The sequence below is a fragment of the Tursiops truncatus genome, chromosome 4 (assembly GCF_011762595.2).
Source record: "Tursiops truncatus isolate mTurTru1 chromosome 4, mTurTru1.mat.Y, whole genome shotgun sequence".
Taxonomy (NCBI): Eukaryota; Metazoa; Chordata; class Mammalia; order Artiodactyla; family Delphinidae; genus Tursiops; species Tursiops truncatus.
The window spans coordinates 95896864-95920286 of NC_047037.1; the positions used below are offsets into that span (position 1 = coordinate 95896864).

The 23423-nt window shown below is 36.3% G+C and overlaps 1 protein-coding gene across 31 annotated transcripts in view; it reads left to right on the forward strand.

Moving 5' to 3' along the window:
- ABI3BP (ABI family member 3 binding protein) overlaps window positions 1-23423 on the forward strand; it is a 259130-nt gene that overhangs the window by 128458 nt on the left and 107249 nt on the right. For 27 of the 31 annotated variants that reach the window (XR_012331544.1, XM_073804304.1, XM_073804331.1 and 24 more), the window contains exons 10-18: window positions 2391-2468; window positions 4312-4386; window positions 6608-6682; window positions 17409-17474; window positions 18636-18710; window positions 19267-19341; window positions 20316-20390; window positions 21511-21582; window positions 22361-22435. Coding sequence is in view for 30 of the 31 variants with exons in the window: in XM_073804304.1 (XP_073660405.1) it covers window positions 2391-2468; window positions 4312-4386; window positions 6608-6682; window positions 17409-17474; window positions 18636-18710; window positions 19267-19341; window positions 20316-20390; window positions 21511-21582; window positions 22361-22435 (666 nt within the window). In the remaining variant the exon portion in view is untranslated. The remainder of the gene's footprint in view (window positions 1-2390; window positions 2469-4311; window positions 4387-6607; window positions 6683-17408; window positions 17475-18635; window positions 18711-19266; window positions 19342-20315; window positions 20391-21510; window positions 21583-22360; window positions 22436-23423) is intronic. The other 4 variants (XM_073804315.1, XM_073804313.1, XM_073804314.1 and 1 more) reach the window with 4 other exon arrangements.

Consider the following 23423-nt stretch of genomic DNA (forward strand, 5'->3'; position numbering starts at 1 on the left):
CTGCCAATAATGAAAGGAAACAACTGTGTTGAAAAACAGTAAGAAGAATCAGAGAGGAAAAGGAATTTCCTGGGGTTTAGGCTATGTTCTAATGGCATTTTACTCTGCTGTTGCCAAGACCAGTTGTACATAGATAGTGTAGGTGAATGCTCATGGCTTGATAGGAGTCACAGAGAGTCCCCATTCAAGTTCTTTCCCTTCAATCAATTCTCTCACACCCGAAGAGCCATGTTTAGAAATACGGTATGCCTCTATAAGGAATTAGTGATGGGTAGAGAATACAAATACCTCTTGGGAAGGTAGTTTACTGTTTTTCTTCATTAGCAGCCTAATTTTAGGTTAATGGTATTACCCTGTAAGAGCATGCATAAGGAGCTAAAGCAAAGCAATTCAGAGCATTGCCTGAAAGTCTAGAACCTGGAGGTTAAAATAAATAAATAATTTTTTAAAATAAATAAATACACAGTCCTAGTCAGCCAGGGAAACACCAAGAGTGTAGGATATTACACAGGAGGGAAAGGATTAGTAAAAATAATCCTGAAGGAGAAGAGGACACTGAAAAAGAAGAGATCGTTGAAAAAAATTACATTAAAAAAAAAATCTTCCTGTGGTACATGCTGAAAATAACAGGACTAGAGCTCATCAAAATTTGTAATCTGAACAGTTTTTCCTGTGCTAACACTCACAGTGGTTCTAAACCAAAGCTGTGACTACAAAAGAAGAAGGAAAAAAAAATGTTGATGAGATTTAGAAATCTAAAAAATAGAATTTATCATAAAATTTTACTGGATCTGTTTATTTTTTTAGTTATTCCAGAAAGAGTCCCTTCTCTTTATGTCCTGCTAAATTAATTTGAACAATGGTATTAAACATTTCTGTTGTACAAACATGCTGTACAGCTTCATGAGCACAGCAGTTCAGAACACACACTTGACTGATAGCTATGGCAAGTACACTAGCACTTGTGACGCCTATTTCTAGCATCTCAAATCACTCCTGAAAATCATAAGCTCAAGGAATCTATCATATAGTTTCATAATACAGATTGAAAATTGATTTGCTTCCATGATCTTTGTGAAAGGGATGACTTTATAATTGTCTTTAAGTCCATCAGAAGTAAATGAATATTTTGTGCCCATGTTAACTGAAAAGAAGAAAATGGTCTTTACAACAGTGATGTGAACTATAGGAAGAAGTTAAAAAATTTACATCCTCAAAGAACTTTGAGAGAACAGATTAGATCAGTAGTTCTCAACAGAGGTCAATTTTGTCCCCTCCCCAGGATATTTGGCAGTGTCTGGAGACATTTTTGGTTGTCACAGCTGTGGAAGGGTGGAATCCAGTGAGTAAAGGCCAGAGATGCTGCTAAATATCCTACATTTCACAGGAAAACCCCATAAAAAAAATTGTCCAGCCCAAAATGTCAGTAGTGCCAAAGCTGAGAAACCCAAGAAGTTCCTTACAGCCTTAGGACTCTTAAAAAATCCCATCTGATTATAATCAGTTCAAGGAGACATGATCAGGGTATCTCAAAGATGAATGAATTCTTTCATGCCACTAGACTGTTTCAAAATATTATAAGTAGGTCATTGATTCAGTGTGCTAAATAACTGAATCAAGTTAATCCTAAGTGCATTTTGGAGAATATGGAGAATGTCTTAATCATTGGGCAATTCTGGTACAGAAATGTACTTTCTTTGAAAAGGAATACCTAAATTTTAGAAGAAAGTTTCCTGAATAATTGTCAGAAGAGAAAAGAAATAGAATAAAAAACCAGACTTCATTTTTTTACACTGAATTCCCACACAGACCCAAAGAAAATATCTATGTTAACATGAGGTTCAAATAAATAACTGTTGGTATTTTTTCCTAACCACAAATATCTTCAAATAACTTAGTCTCCTATGTGTGTTATTCATGTTTTTCTAAAACTTTAGAGCCATAGCCTATTATATTTTTTACCATGCATAATAACAGATAATTTCTATTCATTGATTTTTAAAAAAAAAAAATTAGGAGTAATTGAATATAAAATTCCAGGGAGCATTTGATATGCCTTACAACCTGTGCCTTCAAGAAACTCTGTTTATGAGTCAGAATGACTTGAGAGCTATCCAAGTACTGGGTTGTGATTTTTTTCCTCATTCCAGTGCCAACTTAGATCTTAAAGAATTACCTAGGGTTAATGAGAAAGAATTCTGAAGACTGTCACTTCTAATACTAGTCCCTAGTAGAAATGCACAATAAATTTATTGACTGCCTGGTGGGAAGGGATAAGAGCAGAATAGATTTCTTGAAATAGTCTGTTGCTTGATTGTTTTGAGGGAATTATATTTGGATACTCTATTATGAGGAAGTGAGATAAATTGTTTATTTTCTGAATTTTTTAGCTAAGAATGAAACCTTGGCACTGCCTGCTGAATCTAAAACACCAGAGATAGAAAAAATCCCAGCACAGCCCGTAACAGGTAATGAGATCCCTACGTTATTAACTTTGAGAAAATAAATAATGTATTTTCAAGTAGTAACTGATTGACAAGCCTGTATTTTTTTTTCAGTGAAGAGCCAGTAGGAAATTCATTTTGATCATAAGCACACAACAGTAGGGGATTCTGGGTCTTTAATGTTTGGAAAAACAGCAGATGCAAATGAACCATTGAATTCTATAACTGATATGTAATATGGAAGATGTATTTTTCACTTTAAGTGAAAGTTGTTACCGCAACATTCTGAAATATTTTTATACTAAGATGTAACACCATGGTTTGGGTGCTTTCCTTTTATAAGAAGACACGAGAGCATTTTTTCATTTCTTCACTTTCACAAGTGATTGTTTTAGCAAAATGCCATTATCCCTCATAAATCCATAGTTTAATATCTATGAAAATACCTTGGAATCATTTAGTAACAATGTCTCTTGAAGATTAACAATGCTCATGTAGAAAATACCTAATAGTTCAGTAAAAATCCTTTAAAGAATAAACGCAGTACGCATTTTCCCCAGTTTATCAACCATTACTAACAAACATTCAGCACGTCTTATGTGAATGAACTGCCCAAGTCCAGCCCACTGGGGACACGTTATTCTCTGAACTACAGAGTTTTTGCCAGAGCAATACCACTTCATCCAGAGCTCTGTGAAACAAATATCTGGCAAGAATTCCTCCAAATCTACATTTAGCAAAGTAACTCCAATCTAAAGTGAATTTCTTAACCCATAAAATTGCCATAAATTGAAATATCAGTGATATTTACCTTGTACTAAACTCTTGGACTCCTAACTAGTCCAGAGAAAATAAAAATTGGTGGGGAAATAAAATGGCTTGATTTCAAGAAACCTATTCAAGTAGAAATATTTCTGACAGAGTAAGAAGTACTTGGTCCTACCTAAAGGTGAGAAATGGACCTTCCATCCCCCACCTTCATGGGAGTTGGAGCAAGGGTAGACTCTGATGCTGGAATAAGCTATTTGAATGAAATTCCTAGGTAGTTTTCTGATTTCAATATAATTAGCCAATACCAAGAAAAGCATTCCCAACTACACTTCTTCTCTTGGCATAGTATCTGATGGGAGAGTCAACAGAGTTCTTAGCTCTCTGCCAAACCTTCCTCAGGATTTTCCACTTCAGAAACACTTAGGCAAACACCATAATTCATTATTCAGTGTCACTGTGTTTATTTCATATCCTTACCCTACAAAATTCTGGAATTGTCTAGCTCACAATTCATTCCAAATCTCAGTGATCCTGGTTCTTATTCCTCAAAAACTATTTACCTGAAGGTCATCTTTACCTTTGATCTAGCACTTGAAACAACCCTGTGACTGAGCATTTGAATCCTCATAATTTCAGCCCAGTTCCAAGCTTTGCATGTTGACTACAGTTTGGAAGAGAGAAGTCTTTAAAATGTAATAGTTCTAAATAAATCTTTTTGACCTGGGTCATTATGTTATCTGCCCATTTATTAACTTGTTTAATAAATATTTATCATGTGCTTGCTTACTATATCGCAGACTTTGTGCTAAGAAAAAAGGGCAGACCCAAAATTATGATTAAACTGATAAATGCTTCCATGGGGGTCAATTCCACGTGCTTTTTGGAACACATGGAAAGTGGACAAACCCAGAAAGGAAGGGTTGGGAGGAGGTGTCAGTTCAGACACAAGCCAGGGAGCCCTTAACATAATTAACTTGAAAAGGATTAGTCCCTATAAGTGTCAGTTCTAATTCTAAAAGGCAACAAAAGTGCCTTATGGTCTTGAGTTGTTTCATCATTTATCTTAATTTGTAAAGTCATCTTTTTTACCTTCCAGTGACTCCTGAATCAGTTCCAAGAACCACTAAACCCACTGTGTCTAGTGCGTTAGACATTTCAGAAACAATACCGGGTAATTCTAAGAACTTTTTTTCTTAAAAAAAAAAAAAAAAAGACCCAACCGTCATACAAAAGTAACCCCAATGCCTTGGCTTCCCATCCTCCCCACTTTCTTTTCCACCTTACTGGCAGTAGTTCATCTTCTGTTTCTCAGACCAATTCCATTAAAGTGTTAACGACATACCTTGATCCTGATGACTAATATTCTAGGCAGCTCTGGTTGCTATATGCTAACTGTACACCCTTTTTACCAGTCTCTTGGGAGGTATAGAAAAACAATGCCAACCTTTTAACCTACAAAGCTTGGAGGAGTGAGAGTCTTGACTATGTCTGTGCTTTCCATTTCAGTTGGCTTTTCCAAGTCTTGTGTGTACTAAACTTAAGGAGAATCCCCTGAAGTGACATGCCTTTTACTAAGAATTTCATGTCATGCAAGTTAGCTGCTTCTTGGCCCAAGAGAATCTAACCTGCTTTATTCTCTTCTCCAAAAAAAAAAAAAAAAAAAAAAACAGCATGTACGTATTTTGTTCTGTACTTGTGATGTTGATCTTCCATGCCACACCATGGCCATTTGAATGTATACCTTCAAATTATAACTATGTAAAACTTTTTCCAGGGAAAGCCAGCTATTTCCATGAAAGGCATCAGCTGCCCAGTGCACCCTCTGTTATGAGCATGCCTCACATGACATGGTTAAGCCACAACGTCAAATCCCGACTCAGGGAGTTTCTAACTGAATTCTTCTTTATTGCAGTTCTTAGGGGAAGGACCCCCGAAACACCGCAAACTATTTTAATACCTAGGTTTGAATTGCCACTGAGCACTCTAGGTAAAAATTATTAAACACCGCAGCTTCTTATTACCTTGGAAATATTATGCATGCTTGAAAGAAGTCCTTAGGCTAATTCATTCAAATTTATCTCCTCACAGAAAAAAAGGGACACATGGCTTATAGAACAGTAAACTCTCCAATACCAAGCCCTTAAATGTTATAAATTCTTTATTTTATAATCTAGGATCCTAAAGAGTCTTTCTCTATGACAAATCCTTTGGTAATTTTTCTTGGGGGTAGTCATATTTTGATATTATATTTGATTCTTTTAATTCAACATTATTGTGTCACTGAATAAATTATTTTCTATATTTTTCCTAAATATCTTTTTACTCAACTGTTTCTCTTGAAAGAGAAAATATATTTATGATATTTCTGCAGACTGCTTCTTAGAATCCTTAGAATTTACCTGCAATATCAAAAAAGTTGTTGGGGGAGCTTAAATATAAAGTCACATAGTTACTGAAATTCTATTTTTAAAAACTATTGGACAGACATTTTCTAGTTCATATGTGTTTGGTGCTTGACTTGAGTTTAAACTTAATATATCTGGGAACACATACGCAGAGCTGAAGAAATTAGGACACTAGTTTAATAAGTGTGAAAGAAAGAACCCAAACTCCTCAAATGCAGTGGCTTTATTATACAAAATAGAAAAAGAAGCTGTCTTATATTATCCATCATTGAAACACAGGAGTAAGAAATATATACTAGTAACAGTCCCTTACCTTACCTGAGTAATTTGCATTTGTGTGTTTGTTTTTGAAGCTTGAGATTTTAAAAACCTTTTCTCTTACTCACACTTCAAGCCATAACATTTCTTGTGTGTTTCATTGCAGCTCCGAAAAGCCTTCCAGAATTTCCTCAGGCAAAAACACCCTTCCCTTTTGAGAAACCTGGGGGCACCTTGGGTAATAACAGCACCTTAAATCTGGTGTTACAACGTGGGTGGTGATTGCTTAATTCTGTAGGACACGTTTACTGGATCTTATCTACGCAAACCTCAATGAACTGCTGAATTCAGTCAACTCAGACAAACAAGTGGTTGATTGGTTTAAAAAAAAAAAAAGCCAAAAACAACTATTTCTCTGATTGGATTTTCTACAAATTCAGTAACAATTATCAATCTATTAATTCCATATATAGCCCATTTAGTTAGTTTTCCGTCCTCAAAAAAGTGAGAGTATGACACCAAACTCTAGTCTCTTTCTAGTCTCTACTCAAATGCTCTCTGAATGGGTGTATATTGATTTCTTCTTCATATGTGATAATGTTTAATTGGATCAGTATGTGTTTTTTATTTCAGGCTACTGGTAGCCACTTAACCACACCAGCAACCTATTTCTGTCTCTTTATCCTCTCAAAAAAATTCTCAGTGAATTCTATTTCTTTTTTGCTGTAGCTTCAAGTCAAAAGCCATGGATTGTGCCTACACGTAAAATATCTGAAGATTCCAAAATTCTGCTGCCTCAAACTGGTAATTGCATTCTTTTTTTAAAAAATAGATTGGAGCAACAGTATGGAATAACTTCTCGTTTTTATTTTTATAGGTTGTTTAGTTGATTATCCATATACTTTGTAGTAAATGGTAAAGTTATAATCCATTCTTGATGCTTAGATGAATTTCATTTTTTTCAATACAAAAGCAAAATGCTTTTGCATTTGTTTTAAAGATCTGTGTTTTAATGTCTGGATATACAGTTAGAAGTCTGGCTAGAAGATGAACTGTGAATTGGCTCATTGAATTTCTAGAGATCTCTTTAGTGACATGAGAGCAGTAACAAAAATAAGAATCCCATCGTGATCTGATTTAAGAGTATGAATTTAATATTTCCCTTGCAGTTAGATATTTGCCTCTTTTTCAGTAAAATATCTAATGAACATTTGAGAGTTTACTTTGTGCAAGATATTATTACTGAAATAATAAAATATGTAAACATAAAATATGTCCTAAAATATGTAAACATATTGTGATATAGAGGAAAGACCACAGGTCTTGGCACTAATACTGGACCTTGGTTCCAGTTCTGGCTTTACTACCAACCACATATTTTAGTTATTTTTCTCTACTTTCCTGGATCCTGGTTTGCTCTTTTGTAAACTATAGCAATTGGTTTTTTCTCCCGAGAATTCTTGTGTTCCAACACTAAAATTGATTGAGTGAAATAGCTTCCTTTTTAAAAAATAGATTTTTCTCAATTAAAGAGTTTTTGCGTTTACGTCTTTTCTTTGATGTCTAGTGGTCAACTAAAGAAAATATTCAGCATGTGAGAATTATAAGAAAACCTCAAAAACCATTTTGTGTCATTACTTCTATGATTTTTGTTTTACTTATTTGTATTTTAATTTTGTGAACCTTCTAGTGGTGATTTTTTTGAGTACATATAATTAGTATATAATGTAGTTAGAAGTTCATGTAATGATGTTAAACACACCCCCATTCGGTGGTATCCTCCAGAAAGGAGTCCAGCACAGGATTGGTTTGAGAAAGGATGAGAATGAGCCTACAGACACATAGATCTTAGTCAAATGATCCTTTCTCTGGTGAGTGTAATTGATTTAGATCTTAGCAAAAGATACAAGGATGGCATCAAATGAAGTAAGCATGTCTGTTACGGTCCTCCCTAGTTTACTCACGTGGGAAAACACTTATAAGTTGGTTATAGTTGTCAGCCAATACAGAGAAGCCTTAAATTAGGTCTTTCTAAGCCTTGATTCCCCATGTCACTGACCCTGAAATTCTAGTGCCATTACTCAATGTGGGTGCAAGAACACCTTCAGAATTCAGGTCACCTGAGTCTAAAATCCAGGCTCTGGGTGGACTTTCATACTGAGCCTCTAGTTCTGTTAACACAGAGGCACAGCTGCACTGCAGACTGTGGAACAATGCTAGTCTGTGGGCGTGTGTGATGGTTTAGCTGCTGCACTGTGGCCCAGCTGGCCTGACCCCCACGCCCTTTACAAGTATCACATCTTCCAAACCAAAGACTGTTGGGGCCCACTGAGTTAGTAGAACACTCAGGTCCCTTTTATCTCTCAACTTCTGGGCTGTAAACACAGGGCATATAAGGTCTTCCTGGTTTCTCTTGAGCAGCCTCTAGATTTTTGGTGTTTATGATTATTTAAGAGCAAACTGACCAAAACCTCCAGGAAACCACTTATGAAATTTCAATGCCTAGGATATGAATTATATATAAGCCTGAATTGAAGCAAGCTTTGAGGGGGGGTAGGGAAAATACGTTTGCAGGTGAATGTTGTAGAGTTACAAAGAGACAAAGATAGATGAGATTGGAATTCCCAGTAAAAGAAAGGTTCCTTTTGCCTTAATTACAGAAAAGGAATATTCTGGTTTTGCCCGGTGGAGTATGAATAGTTGCTAATGCCGCAGGAAGCAGTTTCATTATTCAGCTGCTTCCCTCCTGCTAGGGCCACCTTAGGCTGCCAGAGAACTTCCAAAAACTGTCGACTGCCAGCTGTCTGTAGATGAAGTGTGTGGGCCTGTCATGGGCTGTAACAGTTCGGTCGGTATGATTGCAGGCATACGCATAAGCCACAGAAACTTCCTAGCCAGCCCTTACAACACTGAATTGTTATGACTGGGCTACTTGGTATGATGTTTGGAGAGAGAGCATTGGCATCACCAGGGAGCTTGCTAGAAAGGCAGAATCTTGGGCTCTACTTCAAATCTGTTGAATCAGGATCTGCTTTTTAACAAGATCTCCAGGTGATTTGTGTGAGTATTAAAGTTTAAGAAGCACTGCCTTAACACTGTAGTCTGTAATACTTCACATGGTACAGATAAGAAGCATCGAATGTGGTCAGTTATAGGACAGGAGGCCTGAAATCAATGTAAAATTGGTTTCTTAAAGTGGGCGATTAAGTATTTCTTGTTTCTGCTAATATTTTTAACACTCCCATCTACCTCTTGTATAAATATTCTGTGGCATCTTCCTAACGTGTTAAATTTCAAATTAAAATTCATCAAATGTGTTACTTGTGATTTAAAGAGTTGGTATATTCACACAACCCTTTTATTCATTTCACCCTTTGGTTCTCAATTGACTTTGTGTGAACTTACACAGGCACTAAGTTTCTATTTCCTATTTAGTTTCAACATATATGATCATTGTATTTTCCAGTTACTCACATGGCTTCCTAATGCAATTATTTGAGAATTAAGGAGAGAGAGAGGCAGAGATAGTACTTGAATGCCAGTCCATAAAATCATTGGTCTCATTTTTAGTTGTTACATCTTTTGAAGAAATGATATATTTCAGCTGGTATTAATGACATCATTATAGCAAAATGAACATATTTTGTTTTCTCTCTTGGCATGCAATGCATCTGTATTTACTATGTCAATTACCTTCAGCCAAAGACCACCAGGAACACACCTGTATTTGAACAGAGTTAGGTTTATTTACTTTTTGTAACAATGGAGAATGCAGACCATGAGGAACTGTGGATCTGTTAGTAAGAGGATGTTATGGGATTTAGTCTTGTGTTAGGTGATCCTGGGGAGTGTTTAAGGAAGTGAAACTTTGCTCTGAATTGGATGCTGTCTGAAAATAGGAATAATTTGTGACAGAATATCTTAAGAATTCTTAACTAGAAGGCAAGAAAAGAAGAGTGAGACTAAAGCTGTGACTGGTAAAGATATTAGCCAGAATATGAGGACAGTAATTTTTGTGTTCATGCGTTTGTGTCCCACACAGTTACAGAATGGTCTTGTTTTTGTCTTGGTCCATCTTTGTCACCAAGTGAACTTGTCTGATGTTGATGTTCTTTTCAATTGTCGATGTTCCGTAGGTGAACACAACAGCCTAGCTGCGAGTGCCTGACCAGCACCTGGATGCCAGGGGCTGCTTGTTTCTTTATCAACCATTAAACGTGGTTTATCAGTACCTTTTGTAAAACTCATTTTCCTTCAACGTTTACTGGATTTGTTTTCCACATTTACTTCATACTCTGTATCAAATAATCAGAATGCATGCTCTTAAAAAGATTTCTGTATTACTTTTGTCAATAAAAAGTTATATGGAAATTCTAACTTGCATGTCGAATATTGAAATCATTTCAGTAGTTGATGGCAAGAGTGGGATGGAGTATTTGGAATTTGGAGTGTCCTAGGAAATCTGAGAAGTGCAGTCATCAAACATACTCTTCCCTACTTTTAGTCTATTGGCCCCAATCCTTCATTAGGGCTGCATTTTGTGATCTCATTATTTGGAATTGTATTTCGTTTAAACCTTCTCTAAAGTATGTTCAAGTGGGATTGACTGATTTTGCTTTCCTTAGCAAATCCACCTTTTCTTAAAGGACAGAAAGGAAATTATAAAAATATGCTCTTTAACTATATGCCAGAATGTAAACTTATTTATAAATTCTAAATTAAAAGAAAGTTGGCCATATTTTAGAAATACTTAAGTGCTTATAACAATCATTCAGAAAAGTCCATCTTTCTGGTGATGCAATAGAATTGGTCTTATGTTCTACTGGAAGGTAGCCAGTAGAACATGGTTGGAGAAGGAGGATAGAAATCAATGTTCTGTTTCTGGCTTGCTAATGCTATCAGTGTTAAGCGTCCTTAATTTACTTGGTCATCCCCTTAAAAGACCATCATTTAGTACCAGGAGGGATTTGAACCTTAATCAAATAAAAAAAAAATGGTTTCTTCATATAACCCTAGATGATACAGTGTGCTTATTTGCATCCTTAGAAAACTCTCCAGCCTGTTCTTCCCCTAGCATGCCCAGACAAACTGACTTTTCCCTCTAATTGTACAGTAACTTATTACTAAGATGACAGTTCCTTCTGGCATAATTATTTCCCCTTGAGCAATAAACAGTTATCTTTAGAGACTTCCCTTGACAGAACTGAGGATGGCCTGCCTCAGTCTTTTCATTAGAATCCACTTTGGGAGCTCCCTTTAGGAGTTCATTACTAATTATTTTCAGTGTTTCATTCTTTCAGTGCTTTGTAGAACTTTAGTAAATTGCTATATGCACTTAAGCTCTATAAATTATTTAAAGCCTTGAAAGCTGAAGTGATCAGCATGCCTGAGGAGTGGTATACTGGTTGGAAAGTTTCGGCCACAAGTGGTTTGCTCACAGTGGTTGAAAAGAGGTTGAACTCTGCATTTGGACCTTATTGTCTTCCTATGAGGTGTTGATTAGCATAGATCTGGCCCACCAGACTGAATTAAGCCCTAGAGAGGAGAAAAAATAGGAATAAATGGTGGCGTGGATGCTTTGAGATCAGGAAAATAGAATTTAAGTATACAGATGGTTTACGGATTTACAGTGGCCTCTTAGAGATTTACAGCTGCAGCCTTTGGTTTTGCTTCATGAGCACTTTCTTGCAGGCAATATATTCACAAATTTCAAGGCCAACCGGAAAGGTATTTTATTTTTCCATGATATGAAGAGAGCTTTATGTACTTATTTAAATGGTACTGAGAACTCTGTGTGTGGTGTTTATAACTGCTTTTCTCATCCAGCTACTTATTGATGGTCCTGTTGTATTTTCCCCTTGTGTCTTTATATGTGTGTTTAGGATTCTATTTCCATGGCAGGGTATGGCCACGCAAGCATATGGCAGGTAATTGTGTAGTAGAGGGAGAGATTTGTGTGCACGCATATGTGTGTTATAAAATAATTAAAGGATCTGTTCATTTATTCTCATCTATCCTTACTAAGAGCATAAACTACCCAACTGTCAAACTCATTGTTATTTGTTCATTGTAACGGAAATCTAGCCGATTATTAATTCCACTGAGTCTTCCCATGTACAAGGCTCTGGGGTAAACCTTGAAGACCATAAAGAGCATGACAGGCACAGTTTCTATCCTAATGAGGTCACGAGGTCTTTCATCTAAGAATTTAAAAAGGAGTCTTTATACATATGCAGTGGAATATTATTCACCATAAAAAAAAAAGATGGAATAATGCCATTTGTAGCAACATAGATGAACCTAGAGATTATCATACTAAGTGAAGTAAGTCAGACAGGGAAAGACAAATATCATACGATACTACTTATATATGGACTCTAGAAAATGATACAAATGAATTTATTTACAAAACAGAAACGGACTCACAGACATAGAAAACAAACTTATGGTTAACAAAGGAGAAAGGGGGTGAGGAGGGATAAATTAGGAGTTTGGGATTAGCAGATACAAACTACTATATATAAAAGAGTTAGGGACTTCCCTGGTGGCACAGTGGTTGAGAGTCCGCCTGCCGATGCAGGGGACACGGGTTCGTGCCCTGGTCCAGGAAGGTCCCACATGCTGTGGAGCGGCTGGGCCCGTGAGCCATGGCCACTGAGCCTGCGCGTCCGGAGCCTGTGCTCTGCAACGGGAGAGGCCACAACAGTGAGAGGCCCGCGTACACCAAAAAAAAAAAAAAAAAAAAAAAAAGGAGTTAAACAACAAGATCTTACTGTATAGCACAGGGAACTATATTCAATATCTTGTAATAAACTATAAGGGAGAGTGGGAGGGAGATGCAAGAGAGAGGAGATGTGGGAATATATGTATATGTATAGCTGATTCACTTTGTTATAAAGCAGAAACTAACTTCAATAAAAAAATAATAAATTTAGAAACAGTCCAACAAAAAAGTCTTTCACATAGTTATTAATATTCATGGAATTTGAATAAGATAAATCGATGAATTCTTGATCATTTTAAAGGCCTTGTCTGTGTGCCATCATATGTTTCCAGAGCAATATCAAAGTATTTTTATTATGGAATTTGCATCTAATCAGTTTTTTAAAAGTAAAAATAAAATGTACAGCCAACAAAACATAATTTAGCAATGTAGTTTTAGGAAGTTATAAGCAAACGAGAAAATTGTAGTGTGGCTTATTTCATATTATTTTTTTCTCTGAAAAATATAAAAATAAAATTTAGTTATCGTGATTATAAGCCATTACTGTTTTTTGAAAGAAACTAAAATTGCTTTTTATAGCCTTTGAATTGAACTGCCTATTTTACTAGCATTAGACTTCTCCTACAAATTTTAGTCCCATTTATATTCTGTGAATGCAAGATTAGAAAGAGTGCTTAATGACAAATGGCTGGAGAATGTCACCCACTAAAGTAAACATGGGTGACAGAAGATGTTTGCCTCTAAACAATAATGCATGATGGCATGTAGAGTCTAAAAAATAGAAGGGTTTACCCCTCTTAGCTATTTATCAATTTTATAGCTGGAGAAGCACTTTAAAAACCAGGGATACCTAAGCATTTCCTGTGTTTCATTCTGGTATAGAAAGAAGTATATTTACAAGAGTTTTGTGGAGGTTTTTGTTTTTTCAGGTTTTTCTTAAATTTTATTTATTTTTTTATACAGCAGTTTCTTATTAGTTATCCATTTTATACATATTGGTGTATATATGTCAATACCAATCTCCCAATTCATCACACCACCACACCTCCCCCCACCAGTTTCTCCCCTTGGTGTCCATACATTTGTTCTCTGCATCTGTGTCTCAATTTCTGCCCTGCAAACTGGTTCATCTGTACCATTTTTCTAGGTTCCACATATATGCGTTAATATACGATATTTGTTTTTCTCTTTCCGACTTACTTCACTCTGTATGACAGTCTCTAGATCCATCCACGTCTCTACAAATGACCCAATTTCATTCCTTTTTATGGCTGAGTAATATTCCATTGTGTATATGTACCACATCTTTTTCATCCATTCATCTGTCGATGGGCATTTAGGTTGCTTCCATGTCCCTGCTATTGTAAATAGAGCTGCAATGAACATTGGGGTGCATGTGTCTTTTTGAATTATGGTTTTCTCTGGGTATAAGTCCAGTAGTGGAATTGCTGGGTCATATGGTAATTCTATTTTTAGTTTTTTAAGGAACCTCCATACTGTTCTCCATAGTGGCTGTATCAATTTACATTCCCACTAACAGTGCAAGAGGGTTCCCTTTTCTCCACACCCCCTCCTGCATTTGTTGTTTGTAGATTTTCTGATGATGCCCATTCTAGCTGGTGTGAGGTGATACCTCATTGTAGTTTTGACTTGCATTTCTCTAGCAATTAGTGACATTGAGCAGCTTTTCATGTGCTTCTTGGCCATCTGTATGTCCTCTTTGGAGAAATGTCTATTTAGGTCTTCTGCCCATTTTTGGATTGGGTTATTTGTTTTTTTAATATTGAGCTGCATGAGCTGTTTATATATTTTGGAGATTAATCCTTTGTCTCTTGATTCATTTGCAAATATTTTCTCCCATTCTGAGGGTTGTCTTTTCATCTTGTTTGTAGTTCCCTTTGCTGTGAAAAAGCATTTAAGTTTCATTAGGTCCCATTTGTTTATTTTTGTTTTTATTTCTGTTTCTCTAGGAGGTGGATCAAAAAAGATCTTGCTGTGATTTATGTCAAAGAGTGTTCTTCCTATGTTTTTCTCTAAGAGTTTTATAGTGTCTGGTCTTACATTTAGGCCTCTAATCCATTTTGAGTTTATTTTTGTGTATGGTGTTAAGGAGTGTTCTAATTTCATTCTTTTACATGTAGCTGTCCAGTTCTCCCAGCACCACTTATTGAAGAGACTGTCTTTTCTCCGTTGTATATCCTTGCTTCATTTGTCATAGTTTAGTTGACCAGAGGTGCATGGTTTATCTCTGGGCTTTCTATCCTGTTCCATTGATCTGTCTTTCTGTTTTTGTGCCAGTACCATACTGTCTTGATTACTGTAGCTTTGTAGTATAGTCTGAAGTTTGGGAGCCTGATTCCTTCAGCTCCGTTTTTTTCCCTCAAGACTGCTTTGGCTATTTGGGGTCTTTTGTGTTTCCATACAGATTGTGAATTTTTTTGTTCTAAGTCTGTGAAAAATGCCATTGGTAGTTTGATAGGGATTTCATTGAATCTGTAGATTGCTTTGGGTAGTAGAGTCATTTTCACCATATTGATTCTTCCAATCCAAGAACATGGTATATCTTTCCATCTGTTTGTATCAAGAGTTTTGTAAAGAAGTCAAGAGTGGTTGATTTTTGGAGAACTCTAATTTCCACCCTGTCTTATCCTCTGACATCCATTATTTCAGAGTCAAAAACTCTTGTTCAACCCATGAAATGAGGTAGTAGTGTGCTTCTCAGAGCTGCCCAAACAACATAAATCTTCCAGCGAGTGGTGTTTGTGTGTTTTTAGCACTCAGCTATCAGAAACTCCAGAAATAAACATATCAGGGACCAAACCTGCTGGCAAACATGTGACGTTAATCTTTATTATATTTGAGAAAATGTTTGGAAGTAAGAGGTCCCTGACAGTTGGGAACTTTCAGATGTGAGTCACAATTGCCAGAGGATGATGGAAGGAGGGCTTCTTTCTCCAGGACAGTGTCTTCTGGGAATAACTTGAGGGAAGATGGAGGCCTGGCTTGGAACCTCCAGGATGGAAGGTCCTTGTTAATATGGAAAAGAAGTAGAAAGAGGGTGAATAAATATCATCTCTTGGAATAGAGTACAAGAATATAAGAAAGTTGGTCCAGTGTCACTAGATGGACGGGAAATGTGGGAGTTAGGATAACATATAGACAGTATGGTGTTTTTCAAAAGCAACAGTATAAAATATAAATAAGTCAGCTATTTATTCACAATTTCTTACCTAGTACAAGGGGTTTAAATACAAGTTGGTAAAGTTTTCCTGATTTGTCTAGTAGTTAGAGCGAGCTGACTTTGCTGGATCCATGATTTGAAATTGGCTTAAAGTGAACCTAAGATCAGCAGCTGCCAACATTTTTGTCCTTTGAAAGATGAGTCATTCTTATCTGACCCTTTAAAACTGTAGCTAGACTAAAGAAAGCTTTACATTGCAAGGTAATAAATTTACTCTTGGGATATCTGCATATTTTAACTCATAATATTCTTTCTTTTTTGAAGATTTTGCAAAGCAGTAGATTCACCTTCACAAACTGAAATATATTTCCTGCCTCTTTTGTATGCAGTGCAATATAATTACCCTCTCTGCATATCAGACTGTGTCGCATTCTCTGATCTTAGCTTCCCTACAGCTTCAACTAGCAATGGTTCAGTATCATTACACTGTCACTAAATTACAAGTAGCCCCAATGTGTAAATTTTCCCATGAGCTCCTGCCTTTATAGTTTATTTCTGTACAGCCATTTTCAATGGGCAAGGGAAGTGACACCTGCCTCCTGACAGTTCATGCTTCCTCTATACCTCTCATTACCATGGTGACGGCTCTTTGTACAGAAATGGGAACTTTCTAATTTTGATGCTGTTTTTGCTTGCAAATTCAACTCTTAAGTGAACGTGAAAATTATCCCTACATTAAAATCAAGCTGTATTGTTAAGGTCACCCTACTTTTCTTTATGTAGAATATAAAACTTATCTTTAAACCCACCTAGATTATAGATGGGCGTTTGGCTCCATGGAGGAATGTAGAAAGCTGCCTCTAGGTAAAATGGCAGGAAGGATGGGACAAGAGGAAGGTGCTGGTCTTAACTCTGCCATTCCTGGCCCTGCTAATGGAATGGGAAATACGTCGAATTTGACAGTCCCAGTGCGTGACCACTAGCAAATGTCCTCTGCCCAGTGAATCTCAATTTTATCATCTAGAAAATGGAGAAACTACCCCATTGTCCATAACATGGGGCTAATGTCTACCTCACCTATTTCTCAGGGATGTTAAGAGAGTTAAATAAGCTGATATATGAGAAAACGCTGTGCAAACTATAAAGTGCTGTACAACCTGCAAAGTGCTGTGCAAACTGTAAAGTACTATCCAGACATCATGATGGTAACTTTTACTAAGTACAAAGACTAAGCTGTAGTCTCTGTGCAAATTACCTCAGTGTGACTGCTGTTTCCTTCTTTGGAATTCTCAAATTGCCATCTGATTTCATTTATGTGTGTACTCTTTGAAGCTATTTGATTTACAGCTGGCACTACTTCCTTGTAAATAGCACTATGCTCACATCACCCTAGGGGTCAGTGTCAGGGCTCACTGCATAAAGGCCTTTAGTTCAGGGCAAGAAGGACTAGAGGCAAGTCTTTTAGTGATTGCTTACACGTTGCTGACATGACCAGTAGCCCACAGCCAAAGCTCACTAACACCTACATGAAAATGTCCTCTTTCAGCCAGCATGAAAATATGTCATGAAATCTTTTAAAATTAAAATTAACATCTTCTTTTTTGTTTTACCTTTTCTTTTAAAAGCCACTTATGATGTTTTCTCAAGCCCTACAACATCAGATGAGCCTGAAATATCAGAGCCCCACACAGGTACACCCAGCCTCTCAATTCTTTTTTTTGGATGCCAGGTATTCTGACAATACTGCACCTAGTTCTCCCTTTCATTTTTGCCGAATGAAAAAGTGCGCTCTCTAGAGCTCCACAGGAGAGACAAGGCAATCTGTGTCAGGGAGATGAATTCTACCCACCTCTCCCATTGAATGATTATTTCTTCACATCCATCAGTAAATAAACTCTGCCACATGTGGGAGATGCAGATAGATTAGGTTGCCACTGAGGCACAGTAAAATAATGGCCTATCTCTCTGTTGTTCAGAGTCATTCTAAAAAGCTTTTAGATTCTTAGTTTCCCCTGGTGTACTGGTTCTCCAGTGGGGGTGATTTTGCTCCCTTCCTCCTGAGGAAACATTTGGCCATGGCTAGATATACTTTTGGTATCTGGGGAAGGTCTTACTGACATCTAGTGGGTAGAGGCCAGGGATGCTGCTAAACACCCTGCAATGCACAGGACAGCTTCCACACCAGAGTCATCCAACCCTAAAGGGCAATAGTGCCAAGGTGAGAAATCCGTCTCTCGAGCAATCATGTCGCTCATTTGTCTACAGAAGTTCAGTTGGGTCTAATGTTTGACATTCACTTACTGATCCATCTACGGTGAGTTTAATTCAGTCCAATAGTTCCTTCTAGCAAGTATTTATTGAGCACTTACTAAACTAGGTACTGCAGGAGATTCAAAGTATATAATACTGGTCTCTGCCACACAAAGACATATGTCTGGTATTTGTGTGTGTGTGTGTGTGTAGCCTTATCTTAGCTCTATTGGTGCCATGATAAATAAAGGCAAATAATTTTAAATAGTAGCAGAAAATGTTAAGAAATGAAATAGAATGCTAAGAGTAGATTCAGCTAGCAGTTTAAGAAACAGAGGGAAGGAACCAGAAAAACCAGTTGAAAACAGTTCAATATATGAAACATTGTTTTATCATGGTTTAACATTTGAAATTTGCATGTTTTTAAAAATGAGGTCATCTTCAACTCCTAATGAATCACTAGTTTTCAAATGTTGGTCAGCAATCTCTCAAGTGTTCTTGATATTTTTCCCCATTTGAGGCATAATTTATTACTCTGGAATTTGTATTTTATTCCTGGGGCCTTCTACTGCTTTTAAAAATGTTGACATTTATTCCAACAGCAACAAGCGATCCATTTCTGGATTCTGTCCCATCTAAAACTTCTAGAACTCTTGAACAGCCAAGGGCAACACTGGGTAATGTTTTTAACAGAAAAATTGTGCTTTGTTTTCCATCGAAAGAAAATCCATGTAAATGCCTTTCTTCCAAATGACCATTTAATTCCATCACATCTAATCATTTATTTCTTTCCTATTTCTGAATATAATATATATTTTTTCCTGTAATGCAGGCATCTTATGTTCCATTTTGGGCTCTCTCTCTCTTTTTTCTTTTTAAACCGTAATAGATGATATTTTTTCCATCCTTAAAGGAATGAAAAGCTTTGAAAACTGCATGGACATCTTCATCATCCATACCCTCCCATCTCGTGTGTTTGTGGCCTGTATCACCTCTCTTCCATGCATTGAGTCTGCCTCGAGTCAGCTACTGAACACTCTCATTCTGACCTTTTCTCCACTTTAAATTATCATTTCATCCACCAGCTTTCAAGACAACATTCATGCATTTTTCATCCTTCATCATGTCCTTGTAGCATGTGCTTTGTAACACCATCTAAAAGCATGCTGAAACTCTTAAGATACCTCATTTTAACTGGAATTATTTGGTGGGATGGGGTGTTTGTGTTTTCAGCTCCGAGTGAAACACCATTCATTCCTCAAAAACTGGAAATCTTTACCAGTCCTGAAATGCAACCTACAACACCTGGTAACTAATGACATTCGTATAGTTGTGTACTTTGAAAGAATGGATAAAGTGACAAAAAGAATCAGTCATGTGTTGGCCTTTTCAGAATATTTTCAGTAGTAAACATTTCCCTTCATTCTCTACCATGAAATTCTTCAAAGAACTGGGGTATCTGTCCTACTTAGCCTTGTGATAATCCTCGAAGAATTTTCATAATCTTGGTGTCTCTGTATTTTTTTAATTGAGGTAAAATTAATATATAACATTATATTAGTTGCAGGTGTATGACATAAAAATTTAGTCTTTGCATACATTATTTTGAAGTATTATTCCCTTTCTTCTTGTTATTCCCTATACTTCTTTCAAATTTGCCACTGGAAAATAACAGCAAAATTATAGATAATAATTATTTTAAAATACATTCCCTTCAGTTAGCATATTTAGATACCACTTGGTCAGACTGTTTTTCTCCAAGTAGCCTAAGTATAAGGAGCATCAAGTAGGCTCTGCAATCCTGGATATGATAAAGAAAGATGAATAAAAGAGTAAAACACATATACTCTATAATAGAAAATTATTGGAATAATGAAGTTCATTAACTCCTGGTGAGGTTAGTAGTGAGATATAGAATTAAAGAAGTTCTGAACCTTCCATTCTCTAAATCTCAAATATTTATGCTTCTCCCGTGCTGTTCAGTAAATCACCTTTTGAGTTCTTAACTGTACCTTGTGTTCTTAAATCCCACAAGGGTCCTCCCTTTCCAGTACAGTTAAGTGAACAATGTACCTTCAATTCTCATATAGAATTTAATTTCTTTTGACTCAATCAACACTTATTGAGCACCTACTGTGTATAAAACACAGTGCTGGGCATTCTAGGGATACAAAGAAATAAAAAGCAGTTCTTGCCCTCAGGAAGTTTACAAGTTTACAGTTACAACCTGACTGACCCCTGGGAAATACCATTTATCAAAGCTATATTAAATCTTCTTTCAGCTCCCCTGCAAACTACATCTGTCCCTTCTACACCTAAACGACGCTTCAGGCCCAAAACACCAAGAACTAAACCTGGTAAATAACTGTCTCTTTAACCTTTCAGGATATTTAATTCCAAATAGATAATGTCCATCTACTTACAAAAAGAAACGATTCTATAGATTAAACATTCTCTGTAAAATTTGGAATTGACTGAAGATGAATAATTAATATAAAATAACAAGGATCAAACATTTTCAATAAGATCTTATTGAAAATTATGTGAATGATGTTCTTTTTTTCTGGGAAATACTCTTCTTTAATCAAAGTAATACATAAAGATTTTTTTTTAAAGTACTACAAGGCCTAGATTGAACAAGAGGAGTCCGCTGCCCTACCCTATTCTACGCTTGAGACCCATTCTCCAATTCTTTAGCATGTTTCTTTCGTATTTACCTCCACATTTCTAAGTAATATGCTGCTGTTTCTTGTTAGATCAATTTTAGTGAATGATGTTCTTGCATGCAAATTTTGGTATAAACATAGAAACAATTCCTGCTGTCACAGTGATATATACTGTAATTTATTTTCCTGGCATGCATCTGAGTTTAAGTGTTATTAGGCAGACAGTTCCTGTTTTCGTTGCCTACTACTATGTTTTCAGTTTTGCACTAGGGCGATGGCTGAGATGCAGAGGACATGACTCTGGCTTTCCAATTGCTTGTATTTTTTTTTTTTTAAGATTATATCATGAACAATGAGAGCAATGTAAGATTATACAACCTGCTTGTGAAGCTATAATACTGTGTGGAAGCTCAGAAAAAGAAAGTAAGAGTTGAGGATGTAAGCCTCAGAATGTGTGTAGGATTTAGAGGAAAAGGAGAGGGGAACAACATATATTATGGCACAGAGTTTGAGGTAAAGGTAGTTTATCAACCTGGATGTGATACTCTTCATTGTCAAAGAGTACACTCAGAATCATGCTCAACAAACCAGGCTTTGATATTCCATTGCTTATTACAATTTTTTTATAGCTATACTATTATGACTAAATTTTAAAATTCTTTCCCCAAACTTTTACTCACTGCATACTTTGTAAACACTGACTAAATATTACAGGATTTTAAAAAGGTCATTCAGTTCCTCTTTGGAGGATTGTTTTTTTTTATTGTCTCTAGAATATTTTAATATATATTTTTTTCCTTTCCACCACCAGAAAGAACCACAAGTCCTGGAACAATTACATCTAAAATTTCTAAAAGCCCTGAACCTACACGGACAACACTGGGTAACAATATGTCCTTAGTAAATATGTTACTTCATTTCACCACGGAAAGTCCAGTATGCCAGCTTTTCTGTAATGTCTCAATCACTGTTCTAATTGGATCATTTCAGCAGTACTAAATTATCTCGTAGTGCACATCAACTCCATGACTTTCATGGTTTTGGATAGCTGGCCATGTGGTGGTTGATGTGAACTCAGCATTTAGGTATCATCCTGTACCCTGGAGAGCCGTTAAACCACTGATGATTTCTCATCTTCTATGCAACCATTGTTTTTAAAGCTGCGTCTTATACACAGTTCTCCATTTTTTTAAGTAAGGCCCTCAAGTTCAACTTCATTTGGCAAAACAGCTTTCTGTTATGGTGTTAGTAAAAATTTCTTTATGCTGTAGATCATAACATTATACCTATCAGTAAATATTAATTTTAAAACATTTTTCTGATGCTTAAAGATTTAGATGTGGCTGAGAAATGTGAAATAAGGTGCAAAGTCATTACACTGATTTTGGTTTTCTAATCATGGGTTAAAAATCACTATCTTTGGGTAGTTGTGGTGACTAGTGACAATGCTATTTCTCTTGAAATGCTTTTTCAAAAAGATGAAAATTTATTACTGTATTTTCATTAAATGGTGCTCTGTGAAGTATTATTTTAATGGAATCCAAAATCATCCAAGATGATGGGTTTATAGCACTTGAGGTATAGGTTTTCCTTTTGCGGTTTTAGACACTGAAATGACTAATTATTGATTTGTTGATTATTTTGTTTCTTTATTATTCCAGCTCCCAGTAAAACACAGTTTATTTCTTTGAAACCTAAAATCCCTCTCAGTCCAGAAGTGACACCCACCAAACCTGGTAATTACCCTGAGCTTTATTTTGATATTCCAAAAGTAGGGTTGAAAAGTTATTTTATGCCACTCTTTGGAGCAAGAACTTTTGATTTGCATCTTGGTATTTGATATAACTTTCCATGAAAAGAGTGAAAGTGTGATGAAATGATGTCGTTTATAGCCAACTCCTCTGATATTATCATAGCATCTCTCTGAGCTGTGTGGTGTTTCATTATGTTCATGACCATCACAGAGAAAGCACAGAAATAGAGTGGTGGGAAGGATTGAGGACTCCCTTGTCTAGGACTGTGAAATAGTTTCCAGTGCCAAAGTTGATTGGAATTCAGGTCACACTAAACAGTAGCCTTTCAGCTGAGAAGTGGAGAAGTCTTTCCATCCCCTAAGAACTCTGCCTTGTTGGGGGCCTTCTCAGTTCTCGGGCTGCATGACTAGCAATGGTTGTATTTCCCTAATGTTCTATAGCTTCTTTCTAAATTGGGTCTGATTTCCGAACACTGACTTCTGTTTACTTCTCAGGAGACATTAATGATGTTTTGCTGAAGAAAAGAGGGGTTTTTTTCTTTTCTTCTTTTTTTGCAGGGAGGGATTATTCTGTGTATGTAATTAAAAACAGAGACAATTCCCTGCACAAGGATTGCAGGACATGTTAAATGATCAAATTGTTTTTGCCATCTATCCAGAATCTCTACAACAGTCTGAAATGTTGATGTATGAGATTATATATGGGGAACTTCATCACAACTCATTATTTTCATCAAAACTTTAACCCCTTAGCTCTGGGAAGAATATATTTCTCACTGTAATATGGATTTTTCATTAATGTATATTTACAAGGTAGGATTATTAAAGCAAGAGGTTTTCTGCTTAAGTGGGCATGATTTGTTTTTTGCAAAGACATGGGTAAGGAAGAAAAGCGTAACTGCTCAGAGAGAGAATTCTCATGACTCCTTTTAAAGAGGCAGTGAGATTTCCAGGTGTTGTAGGTGTCAGAG